The sequence below is a fragment of the Mus caroli genome, unplaced genomic scaffold, assembly GCF_978045245.1.
Source record: "Mus caroli unplaced genomic scaffold, Mus_caroli_1 scaffold_11, whole genome shotgun sequence".
In the NCBI taxonomy this organism is placed as follows: Eukaryota; Metazoa; Chordata; class Mammalia; order Rodentia; family Muridae; genus Mus; species Mus caroli.
Window position 1 is genome coordinate 58,012,952 of NW_028227266.1, and position 13,450 is coordinate 58,026,401.

General features: G+C 38.1%; 1 protein-coding gene across 1 annotated transcript in view; it reads right to left on the reverse strand.

The window, feature by feature from the left end:
- Arih1 (ariadne RBR E3 ubiquitin protein ligase 1) overlaps positions 1-13,450 on the reverse strand; it is a 98,360-nt gene that overhangs the window by 29,885 nt on the left and 55,025 nt on the right. The window contains exons 4-5 of the mRNA XM_021171586.3: positions 7,341-7,433; positions 6,851-6,906 (exon numbers count right to left, since the gene is read on the reverse strand). Of these exons, the coding sequence (XP_021027245.1) occupies positions 6,851-6,906; positions 7,341-7,433 (149 nt within the window). The remainder of the gene's footprint in view (positions 1-6,850; positions 6,907-7,340; positions 7,434-13,450) is intronic.

A 13,450-nucleotide genomic window follows, 5' to 3' on the forward strand; every position in this document is an offset into this window, starting at 1 on the left:
CAGGAGAGAACCACTCCCAAAAGTGACAGGAGAGAGCCACTCCCAAAAGTGACAGGAGAGAGCCACTCCCAAAAGTTGTCCTCTGACGTTCTCATATGCTCAGAGGCATGTGTGTGCCATCACTCAAAACTCATATACATGTGCACACAATAGTAATAAATTTAAAAAATATATAGTACATCATTCCACTTAAATGATATTCAAGAATTGGCAAAAAAACAGGTGACTCACCGTTATTTGCAGTTAAGAGCACTAGCAAAGAGTTACGCAATTTTCTAGCCAAGCCACTGGCAAAACATAAAAAATCAGTGACAGAAAGAAAACAGCCATAGAGTTAATAATGTATAGTAATTATACACTTGTTATGTTAGGCTTAGAAATAAAGATGAAGACAACAATTACTTCATATTAAATAGCAGGGAGTTAAGAACTGCCTAAAACTGATACAACAGTGCTTAATTTCAAGAACATCATTTGATCTAGTAGTCAATGAGTCTGCGAGAGAGAGAGAGAGAGAGAGAGAGAGAGAGAGAGAGAGAGAGAGGGAGAGAGGGAGAGGGATAGGGAGAGAGAGGGAGAGAGAGAGAGGGAGAGAGAGAGAGAGAGAGAGAGAGAGAGAGAGATTTTGAGATAAACTGATTGAGAGAATGGGAGATTCTGGGATCTAACCCCAAAATGGTCCCCAGGTCCTCAGTAGACATGAAAACAATGGATATAGCTCTCATACAAATGAATGGTAGTCTGTCTGCCTATAAATACAGACTTAAAAATAAAAGGTACACACCACAGGATGTGGAGTCAGATACATTATAATTCCAGATGCAATGAAATAGCTGGACATGGTGGCATATACCTGTAGTCACAGAACCCAGGAGGCTGACCAGAAAAATTTGAGTTCAGGGCCAGCCTAGGCTACAAAGTGAGATGCTACTGCCATAAAAAATATGGGAGTAAATATACTGCTTGAACATCTTGAAAGACTTTATAATATATAGATAAAAGTTTGCTTTTATTCTTAGATACTAGACGAAATACATATATAGTGAAATAAACTGAGACCCTAAACAGGTAAATAAATTAAAAAATCAACTATTACAATGAATAATAACTTTTGGTCATAAGTAATACATGATACATAACTTTCACTAATTTTATGAAAGCATCAAGGAAGAAACTCTTGTGACAAAAAAGCTTTCAAAGCATATCATCTGTATAAATCTAGATGAGGCTAATGTATAGGAAAGACCATTTAGGCTAATAATCTTGATGGTAAATGAATTTTTAATGAGCTTTTTTTGAAGGCCAGTGATATTGATGATGAAATATTTCCTCGATTACTTATTCAAAGAGATGCTAAGGCAAAAAAGTGAATGCATTCAATTACCACTGTTAAGTATTTAAGAGAACTGGAGATGTACTTCAGTGGTAGAGTTCTTGCCTCCCACATCATTGAGAAACAAAAAAGAAATCTGAGAGTTTGAATAGGGAAATAGCTCGGTGGTAAAGAGTAGGCTTAGACTGCAGGAGGCACAGTATTTAATCCCCTGGACGATGAAGAGGAAGTAGGGGTGGTTTAATAATCTAAAAAGTCCTGAGACTCCAAAGGATCAGTACACTCAGGATATGATAACAGATTCAGTCAATGTAAGCAAGATAACCTTGAGTCATGCAGCTCCTAAGTATAGGCAACAACAAAAGTAAGTAAAATAGAGGATAAACTTACAGGATACTGACCAAATCAAAATTACAATCAAATTGAGTCCTGAATAACGACTCAAAAGATGAATGCACTAGAATAAAGATTCAGAAAGAGTGGTAACCATGAGGGCAGTAGAAAAAACAGTAAAAGTCAAAACCAAAAGCAAATAAAATGCACAATATTTTCATGAGACCAAAGTCCCTGTATAGTTGCAACAGAAAAGAGAAGATAATAAAAAGGTGAACAGCACAGGATGACATTTGTAAAATACCACTGGAAGGTCATGAAACTATGAGAAAAAAAAAAAAAATCACGTAGGAGCCTACGGCAAACTTCCAGCAAAGATGGCCTGGATCATGCTTATGGCAACAAGAACAGACAGGAAAGAATCTATTCACATTGAGGGTAGCCTGTAAGATGTTAGGATGAGTGAATTACTGAGTTCACTGAGTACTGAAGATAAGAGAAAGGCAAATTAAGAATATCATCAAGGTTATTAATTCGGTAAAGTCTTTACCACTTAGTGATAACTTGAGAAGTAAAAACAAGGTGATGGCTGAGGATGGTGTAGGCAAGGCTAGGTGCACACATGGAGATGGCTGACAAGCCTTAAGGTACAAAAGTCCCAAATTCAAAAGAGGATTATGAGTTGCCGATACAAATTTGCATATTTACATTGATTGACTGGTAAAGACATTTAAACTATTCTAGAAGAAAGAAATACCAACTCCGCAAATGATCAAAGCCTATACTTTGAATGAGGAATAGAAAACAGCACAATTTACTATCCAAAAAACAACCCACTTTCAACTAAAGATTATGTAGTTAAAATAAAGAAGAGCAAACCGCATTCCATATTTGAGGAAAAGCAATCAACAAAACTCTCTGTGAGAGTCCAAATGTTTGAGTTAACATAGACTTTTATGAAGCTATTATGATATAAAGAAATTATAAAGGTTTTTAATAATAAAATCAGCAATAAATAAAATAAATACATAAATCCTCAATAAGTAAAATCCTCACAAAACTATTAAGCTAGAAATTGTATAGTTGAAAAGTATTAATTTTAGCTCCCCAACCCTGAAAAACAAAAAAATGGATAAGTGAATTAAAATACTGACCGAAGGTTTAAGCAGACAAAAGATGGCAAAATCAGGTATCACATAAAAATAAACAAATTAATAAAAGAATGTTAAAATCTATTGACCCCCTGGTCTACAGAGTGAGTTCCAGAACAGCCAGGGCTACACAGAGAAACCCTGTCTCAAACAAACAAAACCCCCCAAAACAAACAAACAAACAAAAACCATACAAAATCTATTGACCCAAGATTTATCCATAAAAATATTTTAAGTCTTTGGAAAGTAAAAGAAAAATGTACTAATGAAAACAAGCAGATCTTCCAAAAAAAAGTATGTCACATAAAAATATCAATGGGTGTAATGGAAATCGAATCAATAAAGGACAGAAATAACATCATCATCATCATCATGGGCTCAGTGACATGAGACTGCAGTGCATCTGGACCCCCAGCACCCACATATACGAAGGCAGCACATCTATAATCCTAGTATTAATAAATAATGAAGGGACAGGGATCCCTGGAGCAAGATGGCCAGCTAAAGCAGCTGAAGCAGAGGTTCAACTAAGAGCCTTGGATCTCCACACACAAGTGCACACTCTAATGCTCCCTTACAAACATACACAAAGAAGGGAAGGTGTTTTAAGAAATAATGGGGCTAGCTGGGCGTGGTGGCGCACGCCTTTAATCCCAGCACTTGGGGGCAGAGGCAGGCGGATTTCTGAGTTCGAGGCCAGCCTGGTCTACAGAGTGAGTTCCAGGACAGCCAGGGCTACACAGAGAAACCCTGTCTTGAAGAAAAAAAAAAAAAAGATCCAGCTGGCTCACAACCACTTGAAACTCCAGCCCCAGGGGGACCTGATGGCCTCTTCTGGATTCTGAGGGCACCTACACCATTAATCTAACCCTGGGAAGGCAAGAAGCAAACAGGTCTCTGTGAATTTGAGGCCAGATAGGATTACATAGTGATACCCTGGCATGCCTCTACCCCATGAAATAAGCAAAACATTCTCAATTTTTATAAAAAAAAAATAAAAATTAACTGAGTTCGGAGTTGAAAAAGCTGTACAAAGGACAAACACAAATGTAACTACCTAGACAAATCAAAATCCAAACCACAGCACCAAATATGGGGAGACATTACTAGCTAAGTCATCAGAAACAGATGATAGCAAAAAAATAATAACAAAAATAATGTATAACATATCCGAAGTGCTAATAATCACTAAAAGACCAAGAATATATGCATTTTGAAAAATGTCAAGCATCAGTTCATAAATACTACAATTTATTCTCCCTCTGGTACTTTATTCTCATTACTTTAGATATTAACAAAAAAGTCATCTTTATCTAATCTGAAATACCAAAAACAAAACAGTAACAAAAATTAAATTTAATTTACACCTACAAGAATTTTGTGTCAAATTTAAATAAATATCTTTTGTAATGATCTGCTTGCTTACCATGTAGGAATAGCATCTTTTTAATCCTTTATTTTTTGGGGGGTGGGGGTAAGTGTGGTGTGTGTGTGTGTGTGTGTGTGTGTTCATGTGCACACTGCTGCACAAGCACATGCAGGTCAGAGGACAACCTCAGGTGTTATTTCTCCAGTAAAATTCACTTTGGTTTTTGAGTCTTACAAGTGTCTGCAACCATGCTTGGCCTTTTTTCTCCTTTTTTTCCTGATGTGGGTTATAGGGATCAAGTAAGGTACTCATGTTTGCATAGCAGATGCTTTTAACAACAGAATTACTGGCCCAGTACTGGAATATCATCTACTTAATGATCTGGAAAAGCCAGTGATTTCAAGGAAACAAGGCACAATAGTTTTATGTCTCACAACTTTTCCAGCAACACATTATATAAAAAAGGTGTGAAAATGAGTTTTGGTTGAAGTCAGAGATAGAGTTTCCAACTGTGCTCTTGAGTTTCCAAGACCCCTATGGTTTCAATGTATACACGCTGGAAGACAACCCTTGCCATGTTGTCATTAAAATACCTGAGAAAACTGAACAACCTGTTAAGCCTAACTGGCAGTGATATTCATATCACTCGTATCAATTAATTTAATTTAAAAAATGTTCTAAAAAAAAGATGTTTTAATATCTAAGACAACACAATTCTGTATGAAATCTACTGGACATATAACTCTTACCTGTCTGAAAACCACATTTTCCCCTATTTTCTACTCATTTTCCCCTATTTTCTACTCACATCCTAGTAAAGTTTTTTTTAGAAGGAACACACAATGATCTGTTTTCACTCGTATTCTCATTTATAACTCTGGTAACGTGACACCACCAGTGACCACTAGATAGCATTCTCTATCCCCCACACCCTCCCATTTTGAAGTCGGGTCTCATGTATCCCTGGCTAGCCTCAAACTCAAACTCACTATGTAGACAAGGATGACCAGTGCTGGGATTATAGATAGGAGAACCACACCTAGTCTCATGTAGGAACAGAGCCAAGGGCTTTCTGCCAAATGGAGTTTTGTCATCCATACGAGTCAAAGGTTGTAGTAATATGATGTGTATTGATGAAGTAGAGGATGCTTTAAGAGTGGGGAAATATTGGTTAATGAGATTTGTTTAGAAGGCTGGTCTAACAGAGCTAGTTCCAGGACAGCCAGTGCTACAGAAAGGAACCTTGTCGTGAGAAAGAGCAGGGGGGAAGGGGGCGGGGGGAGAGAAGGAGAGAAAGGGAAGGGAACAGAGGGGAGGGAAGGAGAAATAGAATGGAGGCTAGGCAGAAAGGCTCGGCAGGTAAGAGCACTTTACAACAAACCTAACAACCTGAGTTGGATCCCTGGGACCCACATGTGGTGTGGTACTTGGGAAAGATGGCTCTGTGGTTAAGAGCACTGACTGCTCTTCCAGAGGTCCTGAGTTCAATTCCCAGCAGCCACATGGTGGCTCACAACCATCTGTAATGGGATCTGATGTCCTCTTCTGCTGTGTCTAAAGAAAGTGGCAGTATACTCATATAAATAAAATAAATAAATCTTTATGAAATAAAAGTTTAAAAAAAAATTCCCCCAAGTGGAATATTTGAGCTTTAGTAGCTGTGCTGATCAGGTTAACTTAATTAGGTTAAATTTACTTATTAAAAACACTGCTGTCATTTTCCTTTATTACTTTTTATTCACAGAAAAAACTTTCTGTATAGGCAATAAAACTACTTATACAATTTGTATATGGATCATTCAAGACCTTAATGTGCTTGGCATCCTAAAATTAAGTCAACTGACAAACCTGGGCCACAAAAACAGCACTGGCCCAGGAAATCAGCAGCTGGGTTTATACCAGGAATTCACTATGCTTCTTTCCCATGTTTCCTTCTTCCATCCAAAGAGGAACATCTGTACAGAAGAACTAGTTTACAGCCTCCATGTAGTACACCTTTCAGACTATTAGCGGCATTTCAGCAGAGAACACTCTATCCCTGAGCAGTGCAGTGAGGGGCTAGTGATATAACAATAAAACTCTGGCGCAGTCTTCTGCTTATTGAGGCAAGTGTTGGAGTTCCTCAAAGACTGCCAGACTCAGCTGCTCATACGCTGAGTTTCCTCTTTTGGAAAATGTTTCCATTTTCTCTCAGGTACTATGTACCTGTACTGAGTCTGTCTGTTCCTGGTCTCCCTCTTTAGCACTTACATTTTCATAACGACTCACATTCTTTCCATTCTGTTCCACTTTTGTTTTTGATTTGTTTTGTTTTTTGGTGGACACAGGAAATCAAAGCCAGGACCTCACATAGGCTAGGCAACTCACAGAGCAACACTCCCAAACTCTTCCCTGATTCTGTCTTAGCCTGTTACCCAGGGGGCATAAATTAACACATTCATTATCCCATTATACAATTTCAAGATTTACCAAAATTTGGCCATCACATATTACCAAAAAAACCATAAGAATGACTATCTAAGTGACTTTTTGTATAATAAAGAAATGAGTGGGGAATAAAAGTCTCTTGAATTTTAATAATTTACTTTCTCAGAGGTACTAAGTCAAAATTAATTTGGTTTAACCAACAATACTCAATATACAGAATCTATCAGAAATACTTACATAACTGTGTTGTCATCCACTAAGATATCACAACCATGCGCAGGACACGAAATAGTCTGAAAAAGATGAAAATTTAAACTATGCCTTCATTCAGCACGATTTATAGGATGCGTATCATTGCCTGGCACTCTCCTAGATTCTGATGACACTTTGTTTGCAGGCTCTCAATCCTTTCCCGTTATATTTCAGGAAGTATGTCTTTAACTACCCTTCTAAGTAATCACTTTTGCAACATAGAATGAGATAGTTAAAAGCAAAATCCTAGACAAAGCTCTCTATCAAGATCAGCCCGATAGAAATTATCAGAGTTGATGCCTGCTAGGAAAACATTACCTAGATTAGGCTGTTAACTGGAATGTCACAATCTAATTTTTTTTTCCCCTAAGACTTTTAATCTAGAAAAATGTTTAATCCTGAAACTTTTATCTGATTATATTTATGTAAGGGTCTAGACATTACAAGTAAATGTTATAAGTGAAAATCAAGTTACCTGCCCCATGCCTTCCTCCATTATTTTTGTAGTTAAATATTCACTCCAGCACTGCATACAAAACTTATGTCCACATTCAAGGCCAGTAAAATACTGTAACAAAAATAAAAAACAAACTTTAACAAAGACATTATTTTTAAAAGTAAGAGAAAAAAGTGAAAGCACATAATACCTAAAATGCCCATTTTACGATAACCAAAAGCTCCTAAAACTAACTTCTTTGAAGACAGACTACCCAATTATCAGGAACGCATCTGTGGTTAATCTTTACAAATTTTTACACAGGTAAATAATAACAAGTATGAATTAAATAGACAAATGTATGAAAAACATACTACTGAACACAAAAAAATGTTCAATTTTGTTAGCTACTATGGAGATGTAAATCAAACCACAATGAGATGCCATGTCACACTTACTAGGAGAGCTGTAATTAAAGAGACAGATATTACCAAGTATGGAGATGGACAAATTGGAAGCCTGTTCCAATAGACTGTTTTGTGAAAATCTATCATAACTCTGGATAACAACCAGGCAACAACTACCTCAAAATACTAAATGCAGTTGTCATGTAACTTCTGCCTTGGTTACTTAACGCTGTGACAAAGCACCGTGGCAAGGCAAAGTATAAAAGAATGTTTAATTTGGAGCTCGTATTTCGGGGTTACAGGCCATAACCATCGTAGCAGAAAGTACAACAGAATGAAGGTTTACATCTGATCCCCAAGCACAAGACAGAGACAACTAATTGAAAAACCTGTGGGTCTTGAAACCTCAAAGACAACCCCAGGACACACTTCTTCTAACAATCTCCCAATATGTATCAAAAGATGGCCTAGTCGGCCATCACTGGAAAGAGAGGCCCATTGGACTTGCAAACTTTATATGCCCCAGTACAGGGGAACGCCAGGGCCAAAAAAATGGGAATGGGTGGGTAGGGAAGTGGGGGGGGGGGGGGTATGGGGGACTTTGGGGATAGCATTGGAAATGTAATTGAGGAAAATATGTAATAAAAAAAAAAAAAAAAAAAAAAAAGAGTTCCACCAACCTGGGGCCAAGCATTCAAATAGACAAACCTATGAGAAACACTGTGGGGCAAGTGGACTGTGCTACCAGACAGAAGAACTGATAAGAGTTGAAGTAGGTACAAAACCCCTGGGGAGCCAGTTCCCTGCCAAGCTCTACCTGTCTTAGATCAGAGTAACCATAACAAATAGTCACATAGCAAACAAAAACAAAAACAAAAAACCCCTAGAGTTCTCCATGCTATTGAGGTATCTAGATAGATCCCAGGTATTTAGCCAATGAGATTCCCTTCCTGGCCATTCCTTCCTGCACCAAGAGTAAGTCATACATGCATTTATATCGACCATGAAATAAAAGAGTTTGGACAAGCAAGGACTGTCTCCTTCATCAAGGAGGTGGGAGGGGATCGGTTGTAAAGAGCCTCACCTAAATCTCCATGAGATGGCTTTTAGTTTTTCAGCTCCTCTGTATTCTTGGCACTCACTTGGAACCAAACCAAACCTGATTCCAAACCTAGATTCACCCATCACCTTCCTGTCTGGACCGTAGTGGTATGCGCTAAGCAGCTGCCCCATTCTCAAATCCCAATGGTCACCAGTGTCTGAGAACCACATTATCTGTCCCAGATCTAGTTGTTTCTGGCCTGGAAAAATACAGCTGTGACCCCTACCTATCACGGACCGTGTTCTGCCTACCCTGAACAGTCTACAGCAAGGCAGAAGGTACGTAACCCATCAAACAACTCTTGTCCAAAACATACCATATGACCTGCCCACTGTACTCCCACATACCATATGACCTGCCCACTATACTCCCACAGCATATTAATGAATAGAAATAAAAATATGCATCTCTATAAAACTCTGTACACAGTATTGATACTCACACCAGGCAGAATAGCCAAAATACAAAAACAACTTAAGCCGGGCGTGGTGGCGCACGCCTTTAATCCCAGCACTCTGGAGGCAGAGGCAGGCGGATTTCTGAGTTCGAGGCCAGCCTGGTCTACAAAGTGAGTTCCAGGACAGCCAGGGCTACACCAAAAAAAAAAAAAAAAAAAAAACCAAAAAACAAAAAAACAAAAACAACTTAAGACATTCACCAACAGATACATGTGAAACAGCTATATAATAGACTATTTAGATACAAAAAGGAATAAAGTTCTGATAGATGCTACAATGTAAATAAACCCTGCTAAAACATGGTAAATGAAAATAGCCAACAACAAAAGGCCTCACACAATTTAGATGAGAGGTACAGAACAGACAAGTCTTTAGAAAAGAAACAATGTTTGTCTAGGGCTGTAGATTTATAGGGAAAGGAGAAATTAATATCAAAAGGTATGGATTTGTTGGGTTTTCTGGGGGGGAAGGGATTATTAAAAATACTTAAAATTTTAAAATAATTATGATCATGGAACAATAGGAAAATAGCAAAAGCCACATTAAATAGTATGCTAGGGGCCTGGTGAGATGGCTCAGCAGGAAGGAACACTGACTGCTCTTCCAAAAGTCCTGAGTTCAAATCCCAGCAAACCACATGGTGGCTCACAACTACCTGTAGTGAGATCTGATGCCCTCTTCTGGTGTGTCTGAAGACAGCTACAGTATACTTATTTATAATAATAAAATAAATTTTGGGGCTGGAGGGAGCAGGGACTGAGCGAGAGGGGTTGACTGGAGCAAGCAGAAGTCCTAAATTCAACTCCCAACAACCACATGAAGGCTCACAACCATCTGTACAGCTACAGTGTACTCACATACATAAAATGAATAAATCCTTTAAAAATATGCTAGGAGGGTGGGGGGAGGGTATGGGGGACTTTTGGGATAGCATTGAAAATTTAAATGAGGAAAATACCTAATTAAAAAAAAAAAGGAAAAAAAGATGCTAGGATAATTACAAAAGCACTAAACTCAACAAACCTGTATTTTTAAATGTTTTTCAAATATATACAGGACTTCATGGAATTATACGGAATTAATGACTTAAAAACTAAAATTTTGTATAGGCAGAGCCACACAGTGAAACTCTTGTCTTGAGAAAACCAACAAATCTGTAGTAAATCAAGATATTTATTGAAAAAGCAAGTGTAGTGTCTTTAATCTGTATATAATCTGCAGAGGTAAATGCAGGAGAATGAACAATTCAGGACTAGTCTTGAATAGATGGGATATAACTCAGTGTTCAACTTGCCAGCAGTTATCACTTAAAGATTAATTATCATAACTATAAAATAGATAGTTAAGAGCAAAGAAAGCCAGGCATAGTAATATGTGCCAGTAATTCCAGCAGTATGAGGAAAAAGCAAGAGAATCACAGAGATTAGGGACAGCCTGAGACAAACAGGTTAAGACATGGCCAAGAACAAAGAAAGACTGTATTCTAATCTTTGCCTAGAATGTTTAGAAAGATTAATAACATAAAGATGGTTGAACAAAATATAGTATATTTATTTAGAAGACGTAAGACTCAAATAAATGGTTAACCTGTTTTGCTTTTACCTAACAATATGACTCATAGGCAATTTTTATCAAATTTGTTTGATGTTCTAAGGATTCCCTAGCACTGCCGAGTAAATACATAAAACAAAACCAACCTTACAATATTTATGACAATATTAAGGAAGTAATATAAATTTATGATATTTTTAACAATACATTAAAAATACACTAAAAAATCCTTTGAGGATTCCATTTTAAAAACTGAATCAAGCAATTCAATGATAATGCTAGATTGGTAATATGTGTTGTGGTAACATGGGTGTCAGAGCATTCAAGCATTCAGTCATGTTAACATGTTTACAGTGGTATGTGCTGCACTTCAAGTTTGGGAGATAGGGGCAGAAACCTATTTCAACAAAAAAGGGGCTTGAACTAGAGAACCTTACCAGGTGCTTGCACCAAGCGCCTGAAGTGCTGTGGAAACTGTGAGTAGTTCCTGCCCTTCAGCCTGAGTAACACTGAGACAGTTATCACTTGAAAGATTCCTTTGCAGTATGCATTTATATAGGAAAAAAATAGTCCCTATTCTGTTTCATTTACATAGAAGCAACCACTATTCTCATTTTTGATATGAACACGCAGAGACAGCCTAATGTACACAAACAGGATGAGATTCTAATGTTACTTTATTGTTTGGGTTTTAATTTCTTCAGCGGCTCCATAATGGTACGCCAGTTTATCTTGTTTTCTGTTCTTCGGAGATTTGTGTCTATTATTTAACTTTGTGTATATGTGAAGGAATGGAGAGTAAACCCATGTAACCTACAGGTGGCCAAGGAAACCAGTGTTATCCAGTCTCCCTATAACTTGATGCTGAGAACTGAACTTGGGGACACTTCAGGAAGGACAGAACAAGTGCTCTGGTCCTCTGGGGCTTATCACTTGAAAACTTCAATTTCTTCAACAGTTCACTACTTTATTTTCTTTCTTTTTTTTTTTTCGGTTTTTGTTGTTGTTGTTGTTTTGTTTTTTCAAGACAGGGTTTCTCTGTGTAGCCCTGGCCACCCTGGAACTCACTTTGTAGACCAGGCTGGCCTCAAATTCAGAAATCCTTCTGCCTCTGCCTCCTAAGTGCTGGGATTAAAGGCGTGTGCCACCATGCCCAGTAACAGTTCACTATTGATGAACTGTTCCTACCACTGTCACATTGACTAATACACTTTGTAAACATGTGAAATCTTAGGGAAGAAATGAATACAAGATGACAGGTATATACAAACTGAAAGTTATTATCAGGCCCTCCTGTAACAAGTGGCAGCAATGCCTAATGGGCAAGAGAATACAGTTTCTCACACCCACTTTATTACTTACAGCTTTTTTTTTAAATCAACCTAACATTTGAAAAACAAAGGAAATTATTTAGGTTTTAAAATATATTTTTTAAACTCTGATTTTTTTTGTTTGTTTTGTTTTTCTAAATAGGTTTCTCTGGAGACCAGGCTGGCTTCAAACTCTCACAGATCTGCCAGCCTCTAATTCCAGGTGTGCTCCACCATGCTTGGCTGTTCTTTGAAATTTTGTCATGTTATTTAAAACTATTTGCCCTCATTCTTCCTCTTAAGTCCTATTTTTTTTTTTTTTTAATTTTTGGTTTTTTTGAGACAGCATATCTCTGTATAGCCCTGGCTGTCCTGGAACTCAGAAACCCGCCTGCCTCTGCCTCCCAAATGCTGGGATCAAAGGTGTGCGCCACCACGCCCAGCTCTTAATTCCTCTTAACTCCTCCAAGATACACACTCACAATTATTTGATTAATTTTTAAAAATAGTGAAATTTCAACTTTGTACATGTGCAGGGTGGAGGAGTAGGGGTATCATGGAGAGATTCCAATTCAGTCTGTTTCTTTTCTCGGGCATTTTCTTCACATAATTTGCTCAGTTTTCAACTGGGTTATCCCATGAAAACCTACCCCACTCCCAATTTTAAAGGCCTTTTTTTCTGATTTAGGTAACTGTACAAATTTACTTAGTTTTAATTCTGAGTGTTCACGCAGAACACTTTTCTTATACAGAGTCAAAGTCCTCAGTCTTTACGGCTTCTAAGACAAGCAACTTTCAGTCTGTTTCCACAGCACACCCTGTAACCTACCGTCTCTGTAACGAACGCCTCCTCTGCAACACAGTAGCTTCTCCTGCAGCTCTCTCCTGCTGCTGTCCCGTCTTGCACCTGCCAGTTTAATGCTCACTCTGCCCTCACTCTGCCCTCACACGAGCTACTCTTTTTCAGTTTTTTTCCAACGACTATTCTGTATTCTTAAAATATTCAAGTCATCTTTGTATCTCCCTGTGATGGTTTGTATATCTTTGGACCAGAGAGTGGCACCATCTGAAGGTGTGGCCTTGTTGGAATAGGTGTGACCTGGTTGGAATGGGTGTGTCACTGTGGGTGTGGGTATGAGATCCTCACCCTAGTTGCCTGGAAGTCAGTCTTCCACTAGCAGCCTTTGGATGAAGACATAAAACTCTCAGCTCTTGCTGCACCATGCCTGCCTAGATACTGCCATGCTCCCACCTTGATGATAATGAACTGAACCTGTAAGCTAGCCCCAATTAAATGTTGTTTTTATAAGACTTGCCTTGG